The 22,183-nt window shown below is 44.0% G+C and overlaps 1 protein-coding gene across 1 annotated transcript in view; it reads right to left on the minus strand.

Annotated features, from left to right (window-relative positions):
* Positions 1–22,183, minus strand: part of PRKCH (protein kinase C eta) — a 233,848-nt gene that overhangs the window by 58,637 nt on the left and 153,028 nt on the right. Inside the window, exon 10 of the mRNA XM_055436882.2 lies at positions 8,265–8,419. Coding sequence (XP_055292857.1) covers positions 8,265–8,419 — 155 coding nt within the window. The remainder of the gene's footprint in view (positions 1–8,264; positions 8,420–22,183) is intronic.

The following is a 22,183-nucleotide window of genomic DNA, read 5'->3' on the forward strand; positions in this document are numbered from 1 at the left end:
GAAAGTCACTCAGTCGGTCCGACTCTTTGTGACCCCGTGGACTATACAGTCCATGGAATTCTCTAGGCCAGAATACTGGAATGGGTAGCCTTTCCCTTCTCCAGGGGATCTTCCCAACCCAGGGATCGAACCCAGGTCTCCTGCATTGCAGGCGGATTCTTTACCAGCTGAACTACAAGAGAAGCCCAAGAATACTAGAGTGGGTAGCCTATCCCTTCTCCAGCGAACCTTCCCGACTCAGGAATCGAACTGGGGTCTCCTGCATTGCAGGCAGATTCTTTACCAGCTGAGCCATGAGGGAAGCCCAATTCTCTACTATTGAGGACACATCTTGAGCAAAATTTCAGCTGAAGCCTATGCCACAAAGAAAAATCCAAATCAGCTGATAGCATGTATGCAAATAATAATCTCATTTGTCCACATAGCATGTTTCAAAGAGCTTTCACATGTCCACTTCCATCTGATTGGAGCTTCATTAACACCTTGCAGGGAAGTTATGTCAATGGTACCCCTCACTGAACAGACCAGTAAACAGGCTTGGAGCGTTCAACTATGCCCAGCATTCCTTCAGTTCAAAGAAGATGATGATCTCAGCCAGTCCTATGATCTGAACTAACAGCTACATCCTGATGACTTCCAAATATTTAGTTCCTGCCCATTTTCACTGGGCTTCAGACTCAAGTCCAACTGTCTATTGTGCATTTCCACCAGTGTGAGTCTCAAGTACTTAATATCTTACGTTCTAATTCTCATCTTCTTCACCTGCCGAGGTCTCTTCCCAGGCTCATGATCTCTCATACCTAATGGTACCATCATTCGTTCAGACTTCTAACTAAACACCCAGGTATGACCCCAGGTTTTTCCTTCACCCCCTGGGTCCACCCAGTCACTGAGCCCAGTCTGTTCTACTTGCTGGTACCTCAAAAACATATGGCCTTCTCCTCAGATCTATTATCAGAGCCTCATTATCTTCTTACCCAGAACATGGTAATAGCCACAAACTCAACCTTCCCCTTATGCCCCCATGCACATATCCACGCACTCTCCCACAAAATATATGTAAAATATAAAGCCACTCATGTCACCCAACTTGCTGAAGATTCTTCAAAGACTCTCCATTACCTGCTGCTGCTGCTGCTGCATCACGTCAGTCGTGTCCGACTCTGTGCGACCCCATAGACAGCAGCCCACCAGGCTCCCCCGTCCCTGGGATTCTCCAGGCAAGAACACTGGAATGGGTTGCCATTTCCTTCTCCAATGCATGAAAGGGAAAAGTGAAAGTGAAGTCGCTCAGTTGTGTCCGACTCTTAGTGACCCCATGGACTGCAGCCTTCCAGGCTCCTCTGCCCATGGGATTTTCCAGGCAAGAGTACTGGAGTGGGTTGCCATTGCCTTCTCCGCATTACCTGCTACACAGAGCCAAATTCCCTGGTATGAAATTTGTATCTGATAGTGCAAGTTTTCATCAAATAACTATTATCCTTTTTTTTCCTTAATAAGAGAACCCTAATTTTTAGCTAGAACATGGCCATGTAACAACATCCTAGCCTTTACTGCAGTTAGGTGCAGCCATGTGTGACCAAGCTCTGGACAATTCCATGGTAAGTACTGCATGAAAGTTCAGGGAGGATCTTTAAAGAGAGCTGACTCAACTGGAAGGAATGTCTTTCACTCTTCTTATTCCAGTACTGCCTTGTATTGGAATACAGAGATGACTTTTGGAGCTACAGCAACCATTTTAAGACCATGAGGTGACTTTGAATATAGTAGAATATAAAAGATAGAAATCTGGGTCCTAGAGGACTCCATGGAGTTTTCATGGCAGAGCCAGATCTCCTACCTCCAGACTTCTCACAGGGAGGAGAACCAATGTAATTTTACATTTCCTATGACAGGCAATGGTGCCAAACCTCAAGTGATATGAATTCAAACTTCTCCAGAACATTAAGCCTTATATAACTTTGTTTCTGTCAACTCTTCTAGCCTTATCTCCCACCACACTTTAAACTTTAGGCTTTAGTACTACTAAATTTCTAATAGTTTTCTACCCCACCGTCCATGGACTTCCCTACTTCTCAGCGTTAAGTTCTAGATCTTGTCCCCTACCTAAACACCTACTTAACTTTATTCAGCTTTTAACCTTACACACTCAGCTCAGGAATCATCTCTATAGGAAGTTTGCCTAAATCTGCATCTTAGGCTAAGTGGCTGTTCTCTGTGCTCCCATAATGCCCTGGGCATGCTTCACTTTTGGAACCCACCTGCTGCTATTTATGGGTCATTGCTCCCACCCCACAGAAAGAACCTTAGGGCAGACACCACATCTACTCATGTCGTACCTTTACCTCCTAACATCAGTGGGAGCTCTAATTATGTCCTGAGTTCCACTGCACTTTCCTCAGTGAGATGGAGTGAACAACACCACGTGCTTCTGCATCTCCTGTTTAGCCCTTAAGCTCAGCATTCCATGAAGACTAAACGAAAATTTCCTAATGGTGATATATTTTTCTGAAGATGAAAAACAAGTTGCAAGTGAGCCCTCCTAAGAAAACATCCATCCTGAGAAGCAATTTACTGTTTGGATATTTCAGGCTTGAATTCTTTCATCTGTAACAGGGAACTTGGCACTAAGTACTCTTGGAGGTCTCGTCTGGTTCTGACATTTTGTAATTTCATTGTTGAATATAAACACATAGATCTGGACACAAGAAACTCACTGTGAGCGGATGGCTCCTCCAGGGACTGACAACATGACCAGCCTTACCCAACTTTTAAGTAAATTATTTACACGGAGTGCCTAATAAAATCTTAAAGTCATCAGAGGACAGAGAGCACACTAGGTTAATGAAATGTCAACTAAGGGAAGTTATGCCTCCTAGATCTCAACCATACTGGACTTCTTTCTCTAAAAGGTTTTGAACTTGCCATGCTCCCTCCTGATACTGGGCACCTGCATTTGCTATTCCTTCCATCTTGAATGCTCTTTCCTTCCCTGTTTACCTCAGCTCATGAGTCACTTCCTTAGGAAAATCTTCCACCTTTCCTTGAGCAGATTGAAACACCCCATGAGACATTCTCATTCATTGCAATGCATTCCTCTTCTTCATAGCACTGGTCACAGTTGCGATTTTGTATTAATATGATCATGTAATTGATGTCTTTCTCCCTCACTCAACCATACTCTCTACAGGACAGCACTTTGTTTTTGCTCATCACTGTATCCATATCCTTGGCAGAGAGTTGATGCTCAATAAATACTTGTCAAATATCCCCAGAGGCTGTGCAAGGGAGGACAAAGAGGGGAGATGCGTTTCCCTGGAGGGGGAAACATCAGGCTGTTCTAATAAGCTGGTAATTCTCAGAGCTCTCCATCATACCTTTGAAAAAAGATCTTGGGAGTCAGGGATTGAAGTCACTTTCTGGTGATGGAAGAGCAAGCATGGAAAGAGGCCACCAACTGGCAGAAAAAGCTAAGAAGAGAGAAGGCAAGAATATGACTAAAAAGTTTGGAGTTCCAGGAACAAGGCTAGGTAAGGGCTCACAGCCAAATCCGAAGTGAAAGTTACTAACGTATTGAGAATCCCACGACCTGCGCATCCTAAAGAAACAAGGGCTACTTATGAAGATAAAAATGACAATTGTAACTGTTTTTGTAGCAAGCATATCAAGAAAGAGTAAACCTACTTCTTGGGGCAGAAGGAATGATGTATTGTATGGCAAAGGGAAAACAGAACTCCTAACTTTGACTTTCATCTTTATCTAAAAAGACCACCGTTATCACTAGAATGAGTAGAATAAACATAAATACAGAACTGAATTCCAATCCAGAATTCTATGCGCAAATGAAAGACCTTTGGGGACTCTGTAAGTTCTGCTAATACTTAGGAGTTAGAAAGGCCCCAGGAGATGGGAATCAGACAGGTGTTGCCCCAATTTTCAAGAGGGGGAAGAGGTAGATAACAGAGAACAATGACTCAAGCACATGCTACTACCACCGACCCAACACCAAGCTGATCTGGAAGCAGATGATTTGTGACTTCTTAAACCTGAAAACAATGCTCACAGAGGTGGCCTCTAGCATGGGTTCTCTGAGCAAAGCAATGCTCAGCTAACTTTAGATCATACAGGAACGTGAAGTGAGCAAGGAATCTGATGGTCCCTTACAGTATCTTTGAGAAACAAGGGTCAGATGATATTAGAGACTGGTGTATTCATGCAGATGCTATAGCTGTGCTCAGAGAGAAGCTTAAAAATCTCATGTGTCAGGGAGATTGCTAATCCTCTCAAATTCTGCATTTATTTAAAAAGTCAAATTAGGTAGTGATTGTTCTCTAATTTGGGGAGAACTCAAAAGTGATTTTCTTTTAAAGCTAATGTGCTGCGTGCGTATATGAGTACAAGACAGTATGTAAAGTCTGGCAATCACCCTCTGTGACCAGTCCGACATCTGGGCAACAGGAGAGCAAGTGACCCCAGGAAGCACTTGGAGCTTGAGGAGTAAACTGATTACCACGCACCCCTCATGCTGAGAACTGCACCGCCCACAAAGCAGCTAGATGTACAAGATGAAAACTGTGCATTACAATGCACTGTGTTCAAGTATAACCTCAGAAGGATGAATCAAAACTTACACTGAGCTCTTCTATAAATTCTTCCTCTCTCAACCTATTTTAGATACATTCCATGTTTTCTCAGAAACAGAAAATCCAATGGGTGCTGGCTGGCTTTGGGAGCTGAAATGTCAATGATGGCTGAGTTCCCGTAAGTAAGTTCCTGTGAGTAAACTTTAATACAGCTTACGAAACAGGATAGAAAATGGTGCCCGTAATGCTGGCAGGCAGGTAAATGGGATGCGGGGCCCTTTGTTTCCCCAATTCTGTAGGACTTGACTCTGGAAAAAAGTCAGTGCCCATGTAAATTATTCATGAGTACTATCTGGGCTTCTAATCAGCCAACAAGCCCCGAACAAAGGAATGAATGGTCTTTTTTTTCCCTTAGCAAAAGTGAGTCATTGACTGCTTAATTCAAAGCCCTCTAGACTTGGTCTGCAGCCACACCAAAGCTCCAGACCTTCCAACCAAAGGCAAAGGGGCAGACTCTTTCCTTGCTGTAATGCCCAAGAGCTAGACTTCTGTTCCTCCATGAAATGCAAGTGAACACATGAACACATCTGAGAAATCAGCATCAGAACGTAAGCAGAAAAGCACCTGAATGTAACTGCCCTGTCTTGTCTCACGCAAGGCACAGTTGGCAGAGAGACAGAAGAGAGTCATGTCAGAGGGAGCCTAAGGCAGTACCTTCTAAAGTCCCATTTGATGATGACTTGCAAGTGGTACCATCTTTGTAATTCACTGGAAAAGAAATACCTCCCCTGGAAAAATAAGAAAAAACAGCCAAACGACAACAATTCTATTTGAATAGATCAGAGGTATCATTCAGGGAGATCTTTTTAGCTCTGATAAAGGCCATCCCAGGACATGTATGATACACGAGGCTGTCCAACAGTCCTCCTGTGCTCTCTGGATCAAATTCATACCCCTGGGATCCAAACGTGCCCTTTGCTGTGTGTGGATCTCAGGGACTTGGCATCCAAAAGCTTATCCTTAAGACTCTGCTCTCAGGCCAATACCCTGAATGGAATTAAATTATCCAATGAAATAAATCCACAGGATAAAAATAGCATTGGAATCGATCCTAATTAAATGTGCTCCCTTTGAAGTCAAGCATATCAGTTAGAGAATGCACGTGGAATTCAAGTCAAAGAGTACATTAAATTCTCAGATTTGAACTGCAATACCAAGAACTGAAATAAAATTTCTCAAGATGTGGGCTGATACTGCTTCACCAGAAACCACATCAGGTTACACTGTCCATCCTCCACATTTCAAAACAAATGAAACAAGGAGATGGAGAGGCAGGTGAAGCATGTGCCTTGCATGAAGAGTAATGCAGTCCTATGAAAAGCCAGAATATTTAAGTTATTCGAGTGTTTTTCCCCCTTGCTGGTCTGAATATTTGTATCTTCCCTTTCCCACATTGTATGCTGAAATCTTAATTCTCAAAGTTGATAGTATTAATAGGGAGGGCCTTTCAGGGGTGCTCAGGTCATGAGGATGGGGCCCTGATGAATAGGGTTAGTGCCTTATAAAAGCGGCTCCAGAGAGATCCCTGGCCTCCTTTACCATATGAGGTCACAGCGAGAAGGCACCAGCTAGGAACCAGAAAGAGGGTCTCCATCAAACATGATCATGCTGGTGCTCTGATCTTGGATTTCCAGACTCCACTGTGAAAAACAAATGTCCATTGTTTATAAGCCACCTAATCTGTGCTATTTTGTTACAGCAACCTGAATGGACTAAGATAACCATTCTGCCTCATTTTCACAAATCAAAGTCACTCTATCACCAAAGGGGGAGTAAGAAGTCCACTCTTCAAGGGGTTTACTTGAAAATTTACTTTACAGTTGTACTCTAAGCCTTTAAGTCTCTCCTGAGGAGACAGTGTAGCTAAGTGGTTAAAAACAGCATTTGAATTCGGGCTCCACTACCAGTTAATAGTCTGGTTATTAAGTCTTTTGAAGATCAGTAATTCATCTAAATCCCATGGATAACACTAGTGTTATATAATTTATTATTAGGAGGATTAAGAAAGAAACGCCGGTCAAGTACTGAGCCTGTAACAAGTACTCCATTTAGCTTTTGTTGCCATTTTTTTGTTTGTTTGTTTTTAAATTAACAACACAAGTCCTTGTCAAACAGGAAAGTGGTTATTCTTAAAAATTAAATGTGGGGAAGGCTCTCCGTGGGGTCAACAGACCAGAGATGGGTAGCTCAGCCATGGAAAGGAGAACAAACACGAACACACAGTCCAGAGTCCCATACCACCACCAGGAAGGACCTAGAACCCCCTCCAGCATCAGAGACCATGGAAGCAACCACCAACAATCATGCGCTGGGCTCAAGGCTGAGACAGGAGACATGCCCTGCTGGAGATGCCAGGACAACAGCATGGCTGGGTCGAGGAAGCACAGACCTTCCACAGAGTAACCTGTGGCTGCCTCATGACTTAGGAGTGAGCAGAGATTCCTGGCTACCTTCAAGGGATGACCCCGCTGCTGGCTATCCTGCCTAGCTGCCCACTCTGCTACCTCACAGCTGGGGCTGTGACAGAGCACTGTGTCCACTGGAGCCTCCACAGCTCTGCACTGCAAATTTACTAGAAGACATTTTTGCACCGCGCCTGCTCCATCTCGTTTTTCCACTTCTTTCTGGCTCCATGGACCAGTCCTGCTGCATTCTTTACTGATCTCACTTCTCTTTGCCTATTTTTTTCCTCTCAGGGTACTTAAGCATATTTAGTTTTTAAAGCTCTCTCACACTTTAATAATGATGTTCATACTGTCACCAGCTCACAAAGGAACAGCAAAGCTAATAAACGGCAAATTTCAATCAGGAAATTCTTTACATGAATGCACCTGAGAGAGAATTTTTCTCAAAGGAAAGAAGCAATTGCCTCTCAAGAGGGAACAATAATGGAGCATATGTGGCAACTAAGTTACAATGTGATGTAAAGGGTAGAAAGACTTTGACAATGGGAAAAAAGGAAAACTTGAGGATGAAAATTACCTAACACTAACATTATATTTTCCACCATACTCAGCTTTGTGTCTGAGTAAAGGTTACTTTGATCTGCTCTGAGATCTAACAACATTAACCAGATTTCAAGCCCATTTAACATACGATTTATTATGATAAAGACTATGTGTCATGAAATCAAACAAGATTTAGGAGGGGACTTCACATGATAGACATCATCAAGCAGGACCCTGCTCGTCAACAGGTCACCTCTTGGCTCCTGGACTGGTGAGCGGCAAGCCTATCTGACCATGATTCTTATCACAGCCATTTAGGGCAAGAGGTATCCATGCTCTGCGTTTAGGCATGGATTCTGAAAATGGAATGAATCACTCCCAAGGTTAAAAAAGAAGAGACCAGCAAGTTTAGCAACTTGAAAACCCCAGCTGAACAAATTCATGAACAATCTCCTTTCGAGACTCTCAAGCCTATTTTACAAATACCACACAGGCACAAGCTTTAGTCTGCAGGCAGTGTTTATCATTGTGTTATTCATTTATTCTAATGGACACGCAAAACTTTGTGAAATTCATAAAGAGTCCAACTGTTCATCATGAGAACTGGAAGGATAAGCTGAATTAGGGGAATGAATCAGGGATGAATTTTGAGAGGGCAGAAACCAAAACTCACCTATAGATGATTCCTTTGTCATGTAGGAACATAAGCGCCGAAATGATCTCTGCAGCATAGAAACGAGCCCGTGCTTCATCAAAACGCCGTGACTTCTGAATGTGAAACATCAAGTCACCCCCATTCACAAACTCCATCACAAAAAACAGACGATCCTGGGTACAAACACAAAAAAAGGATCCAACATGGTATAGCCATCAGCCTAGAGATCAGGCAGCATCATATGATCTGGGACTGCAGCGTGGGGAGAAGAGGCTGTCAAATGGAGGTGCTCAACGGAACATCCTGACAGTGGCTCAGGGCAAAGCAGGAGGGTCTGATGGATTAGATCCTTGGGATGGCGGGGATTGCGGGGGTGGGGGGAGGGGTTGGGCGGTAGGTAGTGATAGTAACACCTGGATCTCTCTTAAAGAATTCCACACAACCTTGAATTTCTGCATTAGGTAAAAAGTAGAGAAGGTATCAGAAGCTTTTGGTTCTAATTCTGCACCTTAAACCCCATGTAATCTTGAATTTAATATTTTTTTGGATGTTCAGCATTAGTAGGGTGAGAATGATGTCACTATCTCTACCAAAATCACTGAGTTTCATAAACTGAAAGAGAGCAACATAATCAAAAGGTGCATTCTTTTTTTGTCTGGAACGTGCAGGGTTATTCACAGCAAGTAAGAGATATTCCATAGGTCCCACACCCGGGCAGAGAATAATCAGAGAAAAAGGAAAACATTTTTGACCAATCAGCCAGACAACAGTCATATGAGAGCCTCAGAGTTGCCTGGATGTTAGAAATTCCATTAAGCCCATCAGAAGGTTCCTGAATCAGAAAAGGGAATTTAAAGTCAAGTGAGATGCTGTCTCCATCTGGAATAAAACTCTAACCCAGCAGGTTAAATGGGCTCTTAAAAGTCATTGATGCAGTTGGTGTACTAAGTACTGTGCAAGTGTTATGAATAAAGTGCGTGGAAAGTAACATTGCTTAATGGAAGACGTCTACAGGTCCCCATTAACAAGTGGTGTCTCCAAAAGGGACAGGGTAAAACACTTTGCTTTGGGAACCTCTGAGATCAAAGGACTTGCTTGCTCCTTCTCATTAGCATGTATGGAGTCCCAGGTTAACCAAGTGCTGGATTAGGTGCTGGGAACCCAACAGAGAGTAAGAGAGACAGAAAACACAGTCTCCATCCACAGAGCATCTGCTGTGGGAGATACACATTACTTTAAAATAAAAACACAAAGTCATATAACCAGGTAAATTTTCAAATTCTGGTAAATGCTGTGAAGGAAAAGTGGGGGAAGCAATGATATCATATCATCTGTTCGTGGGGCTGGGAAGGTCACTCTGAGCAAGTGATGTGTGAGCCAAGACCTTCAGAATGAGTGCCATCAGGGCCATTGGTCATCTTTTTGGTGGGTAGGAGGTTGTTCTGTAAGGAACCTGGTATTTTACCAGTTCACAAAGGATATGTATATGTACCCAGAAGCATTTTTATTTGTGTTTTCAAGTGCTGCCATCTCTGCCAGGGGCTGCCATACAGTCACAGCTGAACGGTAGACAGAGAGGGCAGAGATTGTGTGTGCTCCTGTTCACCTCCTGATCTGTCATGGGTTTAATCAGGCTCTTCCCCATTGGAAGACACTGCAACTTATGACCTCGTATTCCCAATTTAAGACAGACCTTAATTAGAAGGAAAAATAAAATCCTCTGGGTCTATGAAATATCTCTTTCTGCTAATGAGAAGCAAGACTTCAGGAGTAAAGATGGAATAGCAAGATTCACACACACAAAACCAAAAACCAAACATCAGTAGAACAACTCTCCAGGCTGGCCAATATAAGCCAACAGAAAACTAAAAATACTGAGTCATCTGACTAAGCTAGAGGCCTTCAACTGAGGGGGAGTGACTGGCTAGGGGAGAGGCCAAGTTGGGCAGGACAAGCTTGGATGAGCAATAGGGCCCCCTATTTCTTGTATGGGGCAGGCTTGTGTGGAAGGAACAGGTTAGCAGTGGGTGGGGCAGAGAGTGAGCCTGTGATAGAGACAGATCTAAGAGCTACAGCCACATGGACGTTGTCATGCCCCTGCTGTGTTCATTTGGAGGGGCCTCAGGGGCCTGGATGAGGATCCAGGCCTCAGCAAGAAGGTACATCTGATACATTTTTGTTAACTGGCCTGTCCACCTTTTCATGGCTGTGTCTGGCAGCCATATGAGTTCCAATAGCTCAAAATGCCTTGACACTGGAACTGAATCAGTAGGTAAGTGGCTACTCTGCAGGCTGTGGACATCAGTGAAGTTAGCACAAGCATCGACAACAGCAGGCATCAAAAAGATGAGGGCATTCCAAGGGAAATTGCATCTATTTCTAGCTTGCCCTTAAAACAATCCTCATAACTTCAAGTCTGAAAAGCCAGACTTTGGGCTAAATTCCAGATCTGGGGAAGGAAATACTGCCTTCCTGCCTTGGTCCTGCTTCTCTGTCTCAGTCCCACCATCTGCCCTAGAGGCAGATTCTCAGATAACGCAGGGGGTCCTGGGAGGCTTGCACACCTGGGATGCACAGACAAAGGTCATAAACTTTAGAACCGAGAAAGCAGGGATTGCTTTTCACCCAGAGTTTAATTCTAACCTCCTGTCTGGCACCATCTAGAACAGAGGGTACAGCTCATAGCCCTTGGGCGACACACGACTCTTTAAGCAAGCAGGAAGGGAAAACAAGCCAGCTGAGACACAATGACGCTTTAACAAAAAGCAATGGCCCATCTTACCAAAGACCTACAATAAGGTCACAAGGTAGGAAAATAAAAGCATGTTTATCAGCTAGCAAAATGTGTTTGTTGTGAAGAGATCTTCTGTTTACATACAGTTCTGTTCACTCTATTTTAAAATGTCTGCTGCAGAGACAGTTAACATTTGGCAGCAATTTCTCCACAATTTATTTTGCAGAGGTGGAGATAAATGATAAAAATCTCAAGCTTTTAGCAAAGAAGATTCACTCATCATTAGCTGGGGGTGAGTGAGAAGCCATCCTTAGCAATAAGTTTTCATTAAACGTGTCCTCAGGTGGGGCTTCTAGAAAGTGTGCAATAAACAGTAGGGGTTGCCACTGCTGGCAGCTATAATGGTGAAGATGTTTTACATCAGAGAAAAAAAATCATACATGTGAATGTACAGAATGATTTCAGTTTTAGCCAAAGATGCAGATATGCACAGAAAAGATGAAAAAAAGAATGCTTACATGTGACAAGTTACTTTCAATTGTGAGATCTCGGATGACATTTATCTCTCTTTTATATTTTTCCATATCGCTGGAGATTTCTATGATGACTATTATTCATAATTAGAAACAAACCAAAGTCACTCATGGCTTCCTCCATTTTCTCTGCTTTTCATATGAAAGATGGGACATTGGAAAGGACAATTTTGAGACTGTCTCAGAGCAGGTATTCAGGCAGTAGGAGGTAGGATTAGGAAGCCAATAGAAAGAAGGGTCTTTACATCCCTTGTTGTTCATTATTAAGGCCCCTAGAAACCACCTTCTCCCTTAATAGCCAGTCTGATGCCTGATGTAACCAGGCCATGAGGCTGGTTGCAATTACATCCAAAGAGAGACTCAACAGCCTCTGACTTGGGTCCCGACGCTCCCCTGAGTATACAGGGTCTGAGTTCTGGTATGGGCTGTATAGAGTCTACTGAGTCTTTCAGAGAGACCTTCTGGGCTCACTTGAGTCTCAACAAGGAGGAATAAATGTTTACTGGGCACACACTGTGCCAGACCCTGGGTAGGGACTGAGCAGCATGAAATGAAGGAGAACCCAGCCCTGCTCTCAGGAGCACACCAGCCCAGTGTGCCAAGCGCAGTACATGGGCACAGGGGGCGTCATGGGACACATGGGGGGACACTGGAGCAGCCCGGAGGCTGGGGCGGGCTTTGGGGAAAACCAGGAGGAGCTAATTTCACCGGCCTTGAAGGTGAGGAAGCACGAGTCAGGCTGGAGTGGGGATGGACAGGGCAGGACTCAGGGTGAATGAACAGCTGGAGTGTCAGGTGTGAGGCAGGCTGCGGTGACTGCCAAGGTGGACACTCCCCAAGCACTGAGAGTGCTGAGTGAGGGCCTCATTGTAACACATGCAGCTTTCTTGATCAAGTGCTGGTACAAAAAGCCAAGGCTAGTTAGGAAGCGTCCCTTCGCCCTTTCCCCAGGTCACCCACAGCTGAGAAGAGGGCCCTAGACCTAGGAATACATGGGATCCCTCACTATAGGCTTTGGTCATAATTATAGGCCCAGTGTCTGGGCCAGAACATGTGGCGACTATGCTTTTTCCAGGGCTTGGCTTGAAAAAGAGTCCAGGAAGTGTCACAAATAATAACATCAGCTACAAAATCCAGCGACTCTGGCTGAATTCTACTCCTATGGAATGAATGCCATCAAGCTAGAAACCTTTCATGTTAAGCAAATACCCTTTAAAGGCAGAGATGAAGCAACGAGAAAGAAGATCACCATCTGCCTACTACTCCATGATCTGTGGTGCTTAAGATCTAGTCTTGCTGGTGACTTCACAAACACTAAGTCACACTGAACAAACCCAAATGGGAAGCGACCAAAGGAAGCATCTGCTGGGATCCATGCATTTAGGGAGGCCCTTACCGCATGGCAGGGTGGATTAAGGTTGCCATGAGTCATTTCTGGGGCACAGAAGAGCTTCCAAATCCCACTGTGGGCAGGGAGGGCAGACGGCTGCTTCTGTATGTAAGCCTGTATAGACAGTATTCCAGTTTTTCTAAAATCCAATTTCCTAGATGCTGAGCCTGGACACCTGCACAGCCTCTGGCTCCTTGAAGGGAAGTCTTGCCCCGATGTGCATAGCAGCAGATTAAAGGTCCCGCAGACTAGCTGAATCTCAGTTCTAAAGCCAGTGGCCCAGCCCTTTGTCTGTCCCTTGCTCCTTTTTTGTCCCTGGTTCAACCAACCACAAACGCAAGTCATTAATATAGAGGAATAAAAGCAACTCAGAAATCCCTTTGTACCACACAGCCTAGCCCAGCCTAGTGCAGACGAGCCCGTGTGAGTTACAGGAGGCCAAGGAGCTGGTCAAACTACAGCACAATTGCACTCATCTTACACACTAGTAAAGTCATGCTCAAAATTCTCCAAGCCAGGCTTCAGCAATATGTGAACCGTGAACTTCCAGATGTTCAAGCAGGTTTTAGAAAAGGCAGAGGCACCAGAGATCAAATTGCCAACATCTGATGGATCATGGAGAAAGCAAGGGAGTTCCAGAAAAACATCTATTTCCGCTTCATTGACTATGCCAAAGCCTTTGACTGTGTGGATCACAATACTGTGGAAAACTCTGAAAGAGATAGGTATACCAGACCACCTGACCTGCCTCTTGAGAAACCTGTATGCAGGTCAGGAAGCAACAGTTAGAACTGGACATGGAACAACAGACTGGTTCCAAACAGGAAAAAGAGTACATCAAGGTTGTATATTGTCACCCTGCTTATTTAACTTATATGCAGAGTACATCAGGAGGAATGCTGGGCTGGAAAAAGCACAAGCTGGAATCAAGATTGCCAGGAAAAATATCAATAACCTCAGATATGCAGATGACACCACCCTTATGGCAGAAAGTGAAGAGGAACTCAAAAGCCTCTTGAGGAAAGTGAAAGAGGAGAGTGAAAAGGTTGGCTTGAAGCTCAACATTCAGAAAACAAAGATCAGGGCATCTGGTCCCATCACTTCATGGGAAATAGATGGAGAAATAGTGGAAACAGTGTCAGACTTTATTTTTTTGGGCTCCAAAATCACTGCGGATGCTGATTGCAGCCATGAAATTAAAAGACGCTTACTCCTTGGAAGGAAAGTTATGACCAACCTAGATAGCATATTAAAAAGCAGAGACATTACTTTGCCAACCAAGGTCCATCTAGTCAAGGCTATGGTTTTTCCCATGGTCATGTATGGATGTGAGATTTGGACTGTGAAGAAAGCTGATTGCCGAAGAATTGATGCTTTTGAACTGTGGTGCTGGAGAAGACTCTTGAGAGTCCCTTGGACTGCAAGGAGATCCAACCAGTCCATTTTAAAGGAGATCAATCCTGGGTGTTCATTGGAAGGACTGATGCTAAAGCTGAAACTCCAATACTTTGGCTATCTCATGCGTCAAGTTGACTCACTGGAAAAGACCCTGACGCTGGGAGGGATTGGGGGCGGGAGGAGAAGGGGATGACAGAGAATGAGATGGCTGGATGACAGAGAACGAGATGGCTGGATGGCATCACCGACTCTGTGGACATGAGTTTGAGTGAACTCCGGGAGTTGGTGATCGACAGGGAGGCCTGGCGTGCTGTGATTCATGGGGTCTCAAAGAGTCAGACACGACTGAGCGACTGAACTGAACTGAACTGAAGGAGCTGGTGCCTGGTTAATAATAGAATTCCTGTCATCACCTGCCTGCTTCCATTGACCCGCTGCAGGCTGGGCCAGGTCCATCTGGGCTACTGTCAGTCCCGGGCTGCTACTTCTCCAGGCCACAGGGGATAAAAATATCCTGTGACCTGATAGTGACTGTCAGTATAAGCAGTGTGCATTCCCTTCAGTTCAGTTCAGTTCAGTCGCTCAGTCATGTCCGACTCCTTGCAACCCCATGAATCACAGCACGCCAGGCCTCCCTGTCCATCACCAACTCCCAGAGTTCACTCAAACTCATGTCCATTGAGGCGGTGATGCCATCCAGCCATCTCATTCTCTGTTGTCCCCTTCTCCTCCTGCCCCCAATCCCTCCCAGCATCAGAGTCTTTTCCAATGAGTCAACTCGTCACACAAGGTGGCCAAAGTATTAGAGTTTCAGCTTTAGCATCAGTCCTTCCAATGAACACCCAGGATTGATCTCCTTTAGAATGGACTGGTTGGATCTCCTTGCAGTCCAAGGGACTCTCAAGAGTCTTCTCCAGCACCACAGTTCAAAAGCATCAATTCTTTGGTGATCAGCTTTCTTCACAGTCCAACTCTCACATCCATACATGACCACGGGAAAAACCATAGCCTTGACTAGACGGACCTTGGTTGGCAAAGTAATGTCTCTGCTTTTTAATATGCTATCTAGGTTGGTCATAACTTTCCTTCCAAGGAGTAAGCGTCTTTTAATTTCATGGCTGCAGTCAGCATCTGCAGTGATTTTGGAGCCCCCAAAAATAAAGTCTGACACTGTTTCCACTGTTTCCCCATTTATTTCCCATGAAGTGATGGGACCAGATGCCATGATCTTTGTTTTCTGAATGTTGAGCTTCAAGGCAACATTTTCACTCTCCTCTTTCACTTTCCTCAAGAGGCTTTTTAGTTCCTCTTCACTTTCTGCCATAAGGGTGGTATCATCTGCATATCTGAGGTTATTGATATTTCTCCTTGCAATCTTGATTCCAGCTTGTGCTTCTTCCAGCCCAGCGTTCCTCATGATGTACTCTGCATATAAGTTAAACAAGCAGGGTGACAATATACAACCTTGACGTACTAAAGCCCCTCATAAGGACTGTTCTCTAGGAAGTAGAACTGACGTGCAATCCATGAGGTAAAGCTAGAGACAAAACACCTGTTTAGGACTTCCCTGGTGGTACAGTGGATAAGAGTTGGCCTGCCAATGCAGGGGACATGGGTTTGATCCCTGGTCTGGGAAGATTCCACATGCCACAGGACAACTAAGGCTGTGTGCCACAACTACCCAGCTCATACACCGCAACTTACTGAGTCTAGATGCTGCAACTACTAAAGCCCTAAAGCCTATGCTCCGTACCAAAATAAGCCACTGCAATGAGAAGTCCATGCACCACAACAAACAGTAGTCCCCACTCGCCACTAGACAAGGCCCATGTGCAGCAAAGACGACACAGTGCAACCAAAAAACAAACCTACCCATCCAGATAAAAGTGCTATGGTACCTGTGGCAAGGTGATCCTACCTAAGGAGGGCGACTCTAGAGAGAGCAGGGGCCAAGGATGAGATGCCTTAGGGTTGGTGTGCCAGGCACCTGCAGAGGTGTTGGCTCAACTCACTGAGCCCTTTCTCAGAGACCTGCCCTGGTGCAGTCACACAGGTAAGTGCTGGACACATGGCATGTGGCAAGTCGGACCAGGCTGCCCTTTTGCCCCACCCCAGTCCCCTTCCCAGAAAATTGGAACTGAGATGAGCAGGTGTTCAAGTAGGCTGTGCTGTGCACAGGACCTGAGGAAATGAACTAGGGAGCGGAGGCTTCTGCCTTTGTGATGTGAACACATGAAAAGTCTTGCTGTATCACAGTGGTAAAAGCCTGGATGGGCAGATGAAAGGGAAGCATAAGGGCAGAGACAGCATGAATGGCTGAGAAGGAAACTGTCTGGGTCCCTCATGCCCTTCCAGCTTCCTGTCTCTGGAGAGACCAGGCCAGTGTGTGCCCTTGGTTTCCAGGAGACACCACTATACCTTTGAATCTCTGTTTTCTCGTCTCCCTTTTTGAATGACCCTGGTTTAGTATTTTCCTAATTTTTTTCTACCAGGAAAATTTTAACTGAAACATTCACCAAATTTTAAGGGGCAGGAGGTTTCCTGATTTCTAAATCTGGGGTAATAACATCTCTAATTACACTGATCGTGTGAAGATTAAACCAGAAGCCAAGTGCTTGGCGTGGCACCAGACCCACAACAGGATTCTCAACAAACAGATGTTACTGTTATTACCACATACCAAAAAGGACCAAAGTTACAGCTGGAAGACCTTATGCCCAGCACTGAAGTCCCTGGAATAGCTAAAGGGAAGCACTGTGTGGTCAGGACCATGGGTTCTGGAGCCAGGGAGCCTGAAATACCAAAGCAGCTCCTGCTGTGCTCTATTTTCTCTTCCTCAAAACTCTCATCTGCAAAATGGTTACAATAAGATGACTGAACTCACAGGTATTGGAGGATGAAATGACTTAAGCTTAGAATTTCAATCAGTATATGGCACATAGTAAGTGCTGGATAAAAGTTACCAGCTATTAGTGAAAGTAAATATTAGTCACTCAGTCATGTCCGACTCTGTGTGACCCTATGGACTGTAGCCTGCCAGGCTTATCTGTCCATGGGATTCTCCAGGCAAAAATACTAGAGTGGGGTGCCAGGCCCTTCTCCAAGGGATCTTCCTAACCCAGGGATTGAACCTGGGTCTCCTGCATTGCAAGCAATTCTTTACCATCTGAGCCACTTGGGAAGCAACTATTAGTAGTATTGATATCTATTGATAGCTTCTTCCTCATCACCACCTCCCCCAGGCTGCAGCCACCCTGGCTCTCTGCTCCTGGGGCTCTGACCCCTGGGATGGGGTTGCAGCAGACTAGAGAAGCACCTGCCGTGGACGCAGAGATGGTGCTCACAGCAGAGCACTGGGCCTGGCAAGTACACGGGAACGAAATAGCAGCTGAAATGCTACTGCAGCAGCTCCCTGCTCCTTAGTTCAGGACAGGATTCTCGAGGGTTCAGGGAGTCAAGAGGACCCCAGGGCAGCTGCCGGAATGCAGGAACACTTCCTGACACTGCATGATCATGGCCTTGACCTGATAAGGAGGACTTATCTTTCTCTGACGTGACTACTGAACAAGGAGTCACGAAACCAGATTTGATAAGCCAAGTCACATTAACTAAAGTTTCCTCTCCAACAAATTTTTTCATTTTTCTAATGTTAGATGACAATTCATACTATTTTAAGAGCTTTATGATAATCATAATTATTACTGCAAGGCAAATGTGCTCCCCCATGAACTGCAAACTTTATGGGACTTCTTATAGTGGCTATTCTCCCCTTCAATGGAGTTCATTTGTTCTCATAAACAGATTGAGAAAGATTTTTCTGTTTAAAGCAAGAACCCATAGTCACTACCATTGACACATGTAAATCTCACCAAAACATGTATTTATAGTGAGGATATAGGTTACCTTTTGGAAATAACTCCAAGAATAGAAACAACATTTAAAGTTAAAGACTAATTTAGTTATTGCTTGAAGATGATGTTAGGCTGGGAGCCACATCTATACTTACTCATCCAAATTCTAAGAATTGCTTTGAAATTACTTCTAAATAAGTAACCTATCAATCCGGTATCAAATGCTGCTATTGACCAGCTCTGAACAAGCAAAAGGAAACCTCCAGGAACAGATAGCACTGTGCTGCATTTCTCGTAAGTGCCTCCTGCTTTGTGATTTTTCTCTGACGAAGTCATCTGCAGGGTGAATAGGGAGTTCAGATCAACAGGAACAGTTACTGACGTCAAAAGAGGTGGCAGTGGAAAAGCACCCTGGTGAGGAAATCTGATTGCACCATGCCTGAACTGGAAACCACTTGAACTTAACCACATTAAGAACAATTACAAAGGCTTCAAGGAAGAAACAAGGAGAGGGAAGCAAATGGCTTCTTCGTTTTTTGGTTTCATTTTGGGTTTTTTTGTAACCTCATTTTGTGGAGCCCAGAAGAGATGAGACGTTAATTCAATCACCCGGCAAGTCTTCTGTTAAGCCCACAGGCATGATACATCCTGTCTGAGCTCAGACACTAGTCTTTGGGAAGATAAAATATGTCTCCAATATAACAAGCCCCAAGGAGCTTGCATTTGAAAGCTGCAGAGACACACAGTTCTTTCCAGAAACCAAGTGTTCTCCTGGTAAACCGGACACATTATGGTCTTCTCTTGTAATGTTACTCGACAAGGCTTACTGGCATACATACCAGATGAGAGAAATGTTTGACAATCAAACCTGCAGTTCAACACCCTATAAAGCATCTGGGCCGGAATATTTCTTAAAGCATAAATAAGTTGCAAACATATGATAGGGGATATAGTGAAGTTGGTACTCAAGTTCTCCCTTTCTGGTGGAGCCTCCTTTGTGCCTCTGATCCACACTTATCTTCCCCAGTATCACTGAACTGGCTATTCTGGCTTTCTGCACTTGGTCTTGTTTTCTCTGGAAAACCTGCAACCTTTCAAGGCAGAGTCCAGATGCCAAATGATGTATCTCTAGTACCACCGCTCCTGGTGCCTGGATCATGCTAAGAGTTAATATGCCCAAGGAACTAACATAGCAGGCCATCTTTGCTTCCTGATAAGATTTAAACCAGAATACCAGAAAAGCTGGAACAAACTGCCAAAGACTAGTTTTATCGGCCATTTTGTGGGAGTCAAGCGCAAAGAAGTAAAGTGCCTTGCCCACAGTTAAAATAGTTGGTGGAAGAGTTTAAGAGAAGTTAGGTCTGCTTGACGCCACTTCATCTCCCTTTATTTATAAAGCGTTGGCTTTTCTGTTTATAAAAGTAATTACATGTTCTTCATTCAAACGTAATTACAAAGTAAATACATGGAAAATTGAGGAGAAAATAAAATAGCTATAATCCTGACACCCAAAGATAGAAGTCTAAATACGAGGAGAAACAAAATTATTTATGGCTTTTAGCATCCAAAGAATTGTAGATTTTAGAGCACATAAGATATTTACAAAATAATTTTAACTATGTTTGGTTTCCCCGTTATGTCCTAATTACACTTAATACTTCACAGCATATGAAAGAACAGAAAAAGAACAGAAAGGGAGAAAACAAAAAAAATACCCCTTCTTTTTCACTTATATTACAAATATTTCTTCATGCACTTAGTCATCAAAACCATGATTTTTTAACAGTTACATACTATTCCTGATGCCATTTCTATGAAATCCTACAATTAGCTAGACTTCTGCTTAAGTTGACTTGAATAAGAGGACATAGTATTAATAATCTAGTCACTGTACTATGATAAAGATCAGATTTATTAGCTTGGAAAAACAAGCATCTCTGACAGCAGATGATTACTAACTGAACATGGTGTTTTAATTCTGAATGTAGATTCCCAAAGAAGAAATCTTAGGTCAGGAGTCCCCAGACTCTGGGCTACTGACTGATACCTCCAGTCAGATCAGCAGCAGCATGAGATCAGGAATAAAGTGCACAATAAATGTAATGTATTTGAATAATCTTGACACCATTCCTCCCAGCCCGGTCCGTGGAAAAACTGTCTTCCATGAAATCAGTCCCTAGTGCCAAAAAGGTTAGGGACCACTGTCTTAGGTGATTATTCACTTTTTTTTTTTTGCTTAAAACATTTAGATTTGTTTAAATTTATGTATTTTTAATTGGAAGATAATTGCTTTACAATATCATATTGGTTTCTGCCAAATATCAACATGAATCAGCCATAGGTACATGTATGTATACCTCTCGAACCTCCCTCCCATCTCCCACCCCATCCGACCCCTTTAGGTTGTCACCGAGCACTGGGTTTTTGATTAGTCACTTTTTTAAAAAGTTTGGGTCACTTAAAAATATACAGAATAGGATTTCTTTAAATCATCATTTTGCACAGTACATTCTTTTAAAAAAGATTTTGGTTTCAGCATCAAATAGGAGCAAGTCTATTGAAGATACTTATGCATTTAGTTTGTATAGGGTGATAAAATAAAGATTAAAAATGTCATCATGCCATTTCACTTATTTAGATCCTTTTCACAACAGAGGTTCTGAAACTTTGCAGCTTTTTAAAGAAGATTTCATCTCTCCCTTTGATTTGTGGATCAGTTAGACATGTCTGCCTTCTAGGAAGAGATTCCGGGTTACAGCTGTCTAATTAAACATTTTTCCCAGTTAGGGAGGTATCGAATCTGGCCAAGAATATACACGTCTGCTTTGAGAAGATGCCTGGGAATCCACTGGCTGAGAGGCTCTTCCTTCCTCTGCTCCATATGCTGCAGTTTCTGTCTGGAATGTGCCTTCCATGCGCTATTTTGAGTCTGATTTTTCTAGTGCAGCCACAAGATCGTTCTTCTCTGACCCTCAGACTGGGGAATAAAACCCCCTAAAACCCCCTACAATCTCTCGACCCTTTTTTCAATGTGGGCAAAATATGGATCTCCACGGTCCACTGAAGAAGAAAGATGCAGACCTTAGTGTAAAGGGTGTGTGTGTGTGTGAGTCACTCAGTCGTGTCTGGCTCTGTGCAACACCATGTCCTGTAGCCCACCAGGTTCTTCTGTCCATGGAATTCTCTAGGCAAGAATACTGGAGTAAGTGACCGTTCCCTTCTCCAGGGGATCTTCCCAACCCAGGAACTGAACCTGGGTCTCTTGAGACCCAAGTAAAAGAAGCATAGTTATAATAAGATGAGGGACAGAGTAATCAGAAGTAGATGAAGAAGGTTTACCCTGGGGAGAGGATATTGTGTTGACTTTGTCAAGAAGCTTCAGCTAGTGAAATAAAGTGCAGAAGTGCCCTTCAAACCCCAAGGATGAGAACGGTGACTAAGACAGCGGTACCAACAATTACACCCCAGATTCAATGGACAGCTTTGAATCCTTTGGTGAACTGACTTCAACATGGCACTTGATGCCTCCTCCTACGAAACCTCTTCCTTCTGATTCTTCTTTTTTCCCCCACTTAGAAATTTCTAACTTAGGGCTTCCCTGATAGCTCAGTTGGTAAAGAATCCGCCTGCAATGCAGGAGACCCCGGTTCAATTCCTGGGTTGGGAAGATCCCCTGGAGAAGGGATAGACTATCCACTCCAGTATCCTTGGGTTTCCCTTGTGGCTCAGCTGGTAAAGAATCCGCCTGCCATGCAGGAGACCTGGGTTCAATCCCTGGATTTGGAAGATCCTCTGGAGAAGGGAAAGGCTACCCACTCCAGTATTCTGGCCTGGAGAATTCCATGGACAGTCCATGGGGTTGCAAAGAGTCAGACACGACTGAGAAACTTTCACTTTCACTTTCGCTCTCCTCTCTTCTCCTTCTATAAACACCTATGGAAATATTTAAAATTACAGTTTCTGCTATGCCAAGAAGAACTAAAGAGCCTCTTGATGAAAGTGAAAGAGGAGAGTGAAAAAGTCAGCTTAAA

Source organism: Moschus berezovskii, chromosome 9 (assembly GCF_049115385.1).
Source record: "Moschus berezovskii isolate FMDL1 chromosome 9, NW_MosBer_1.0, whole genome shotgun sequence".
In the NCBI taxonomy this organism is placed as follows: Eukaryota; Metazoa; Chordata; class Mammalia; order Artiodactyla; family Moschidae; genus Moschus; species Moschus berezovskii.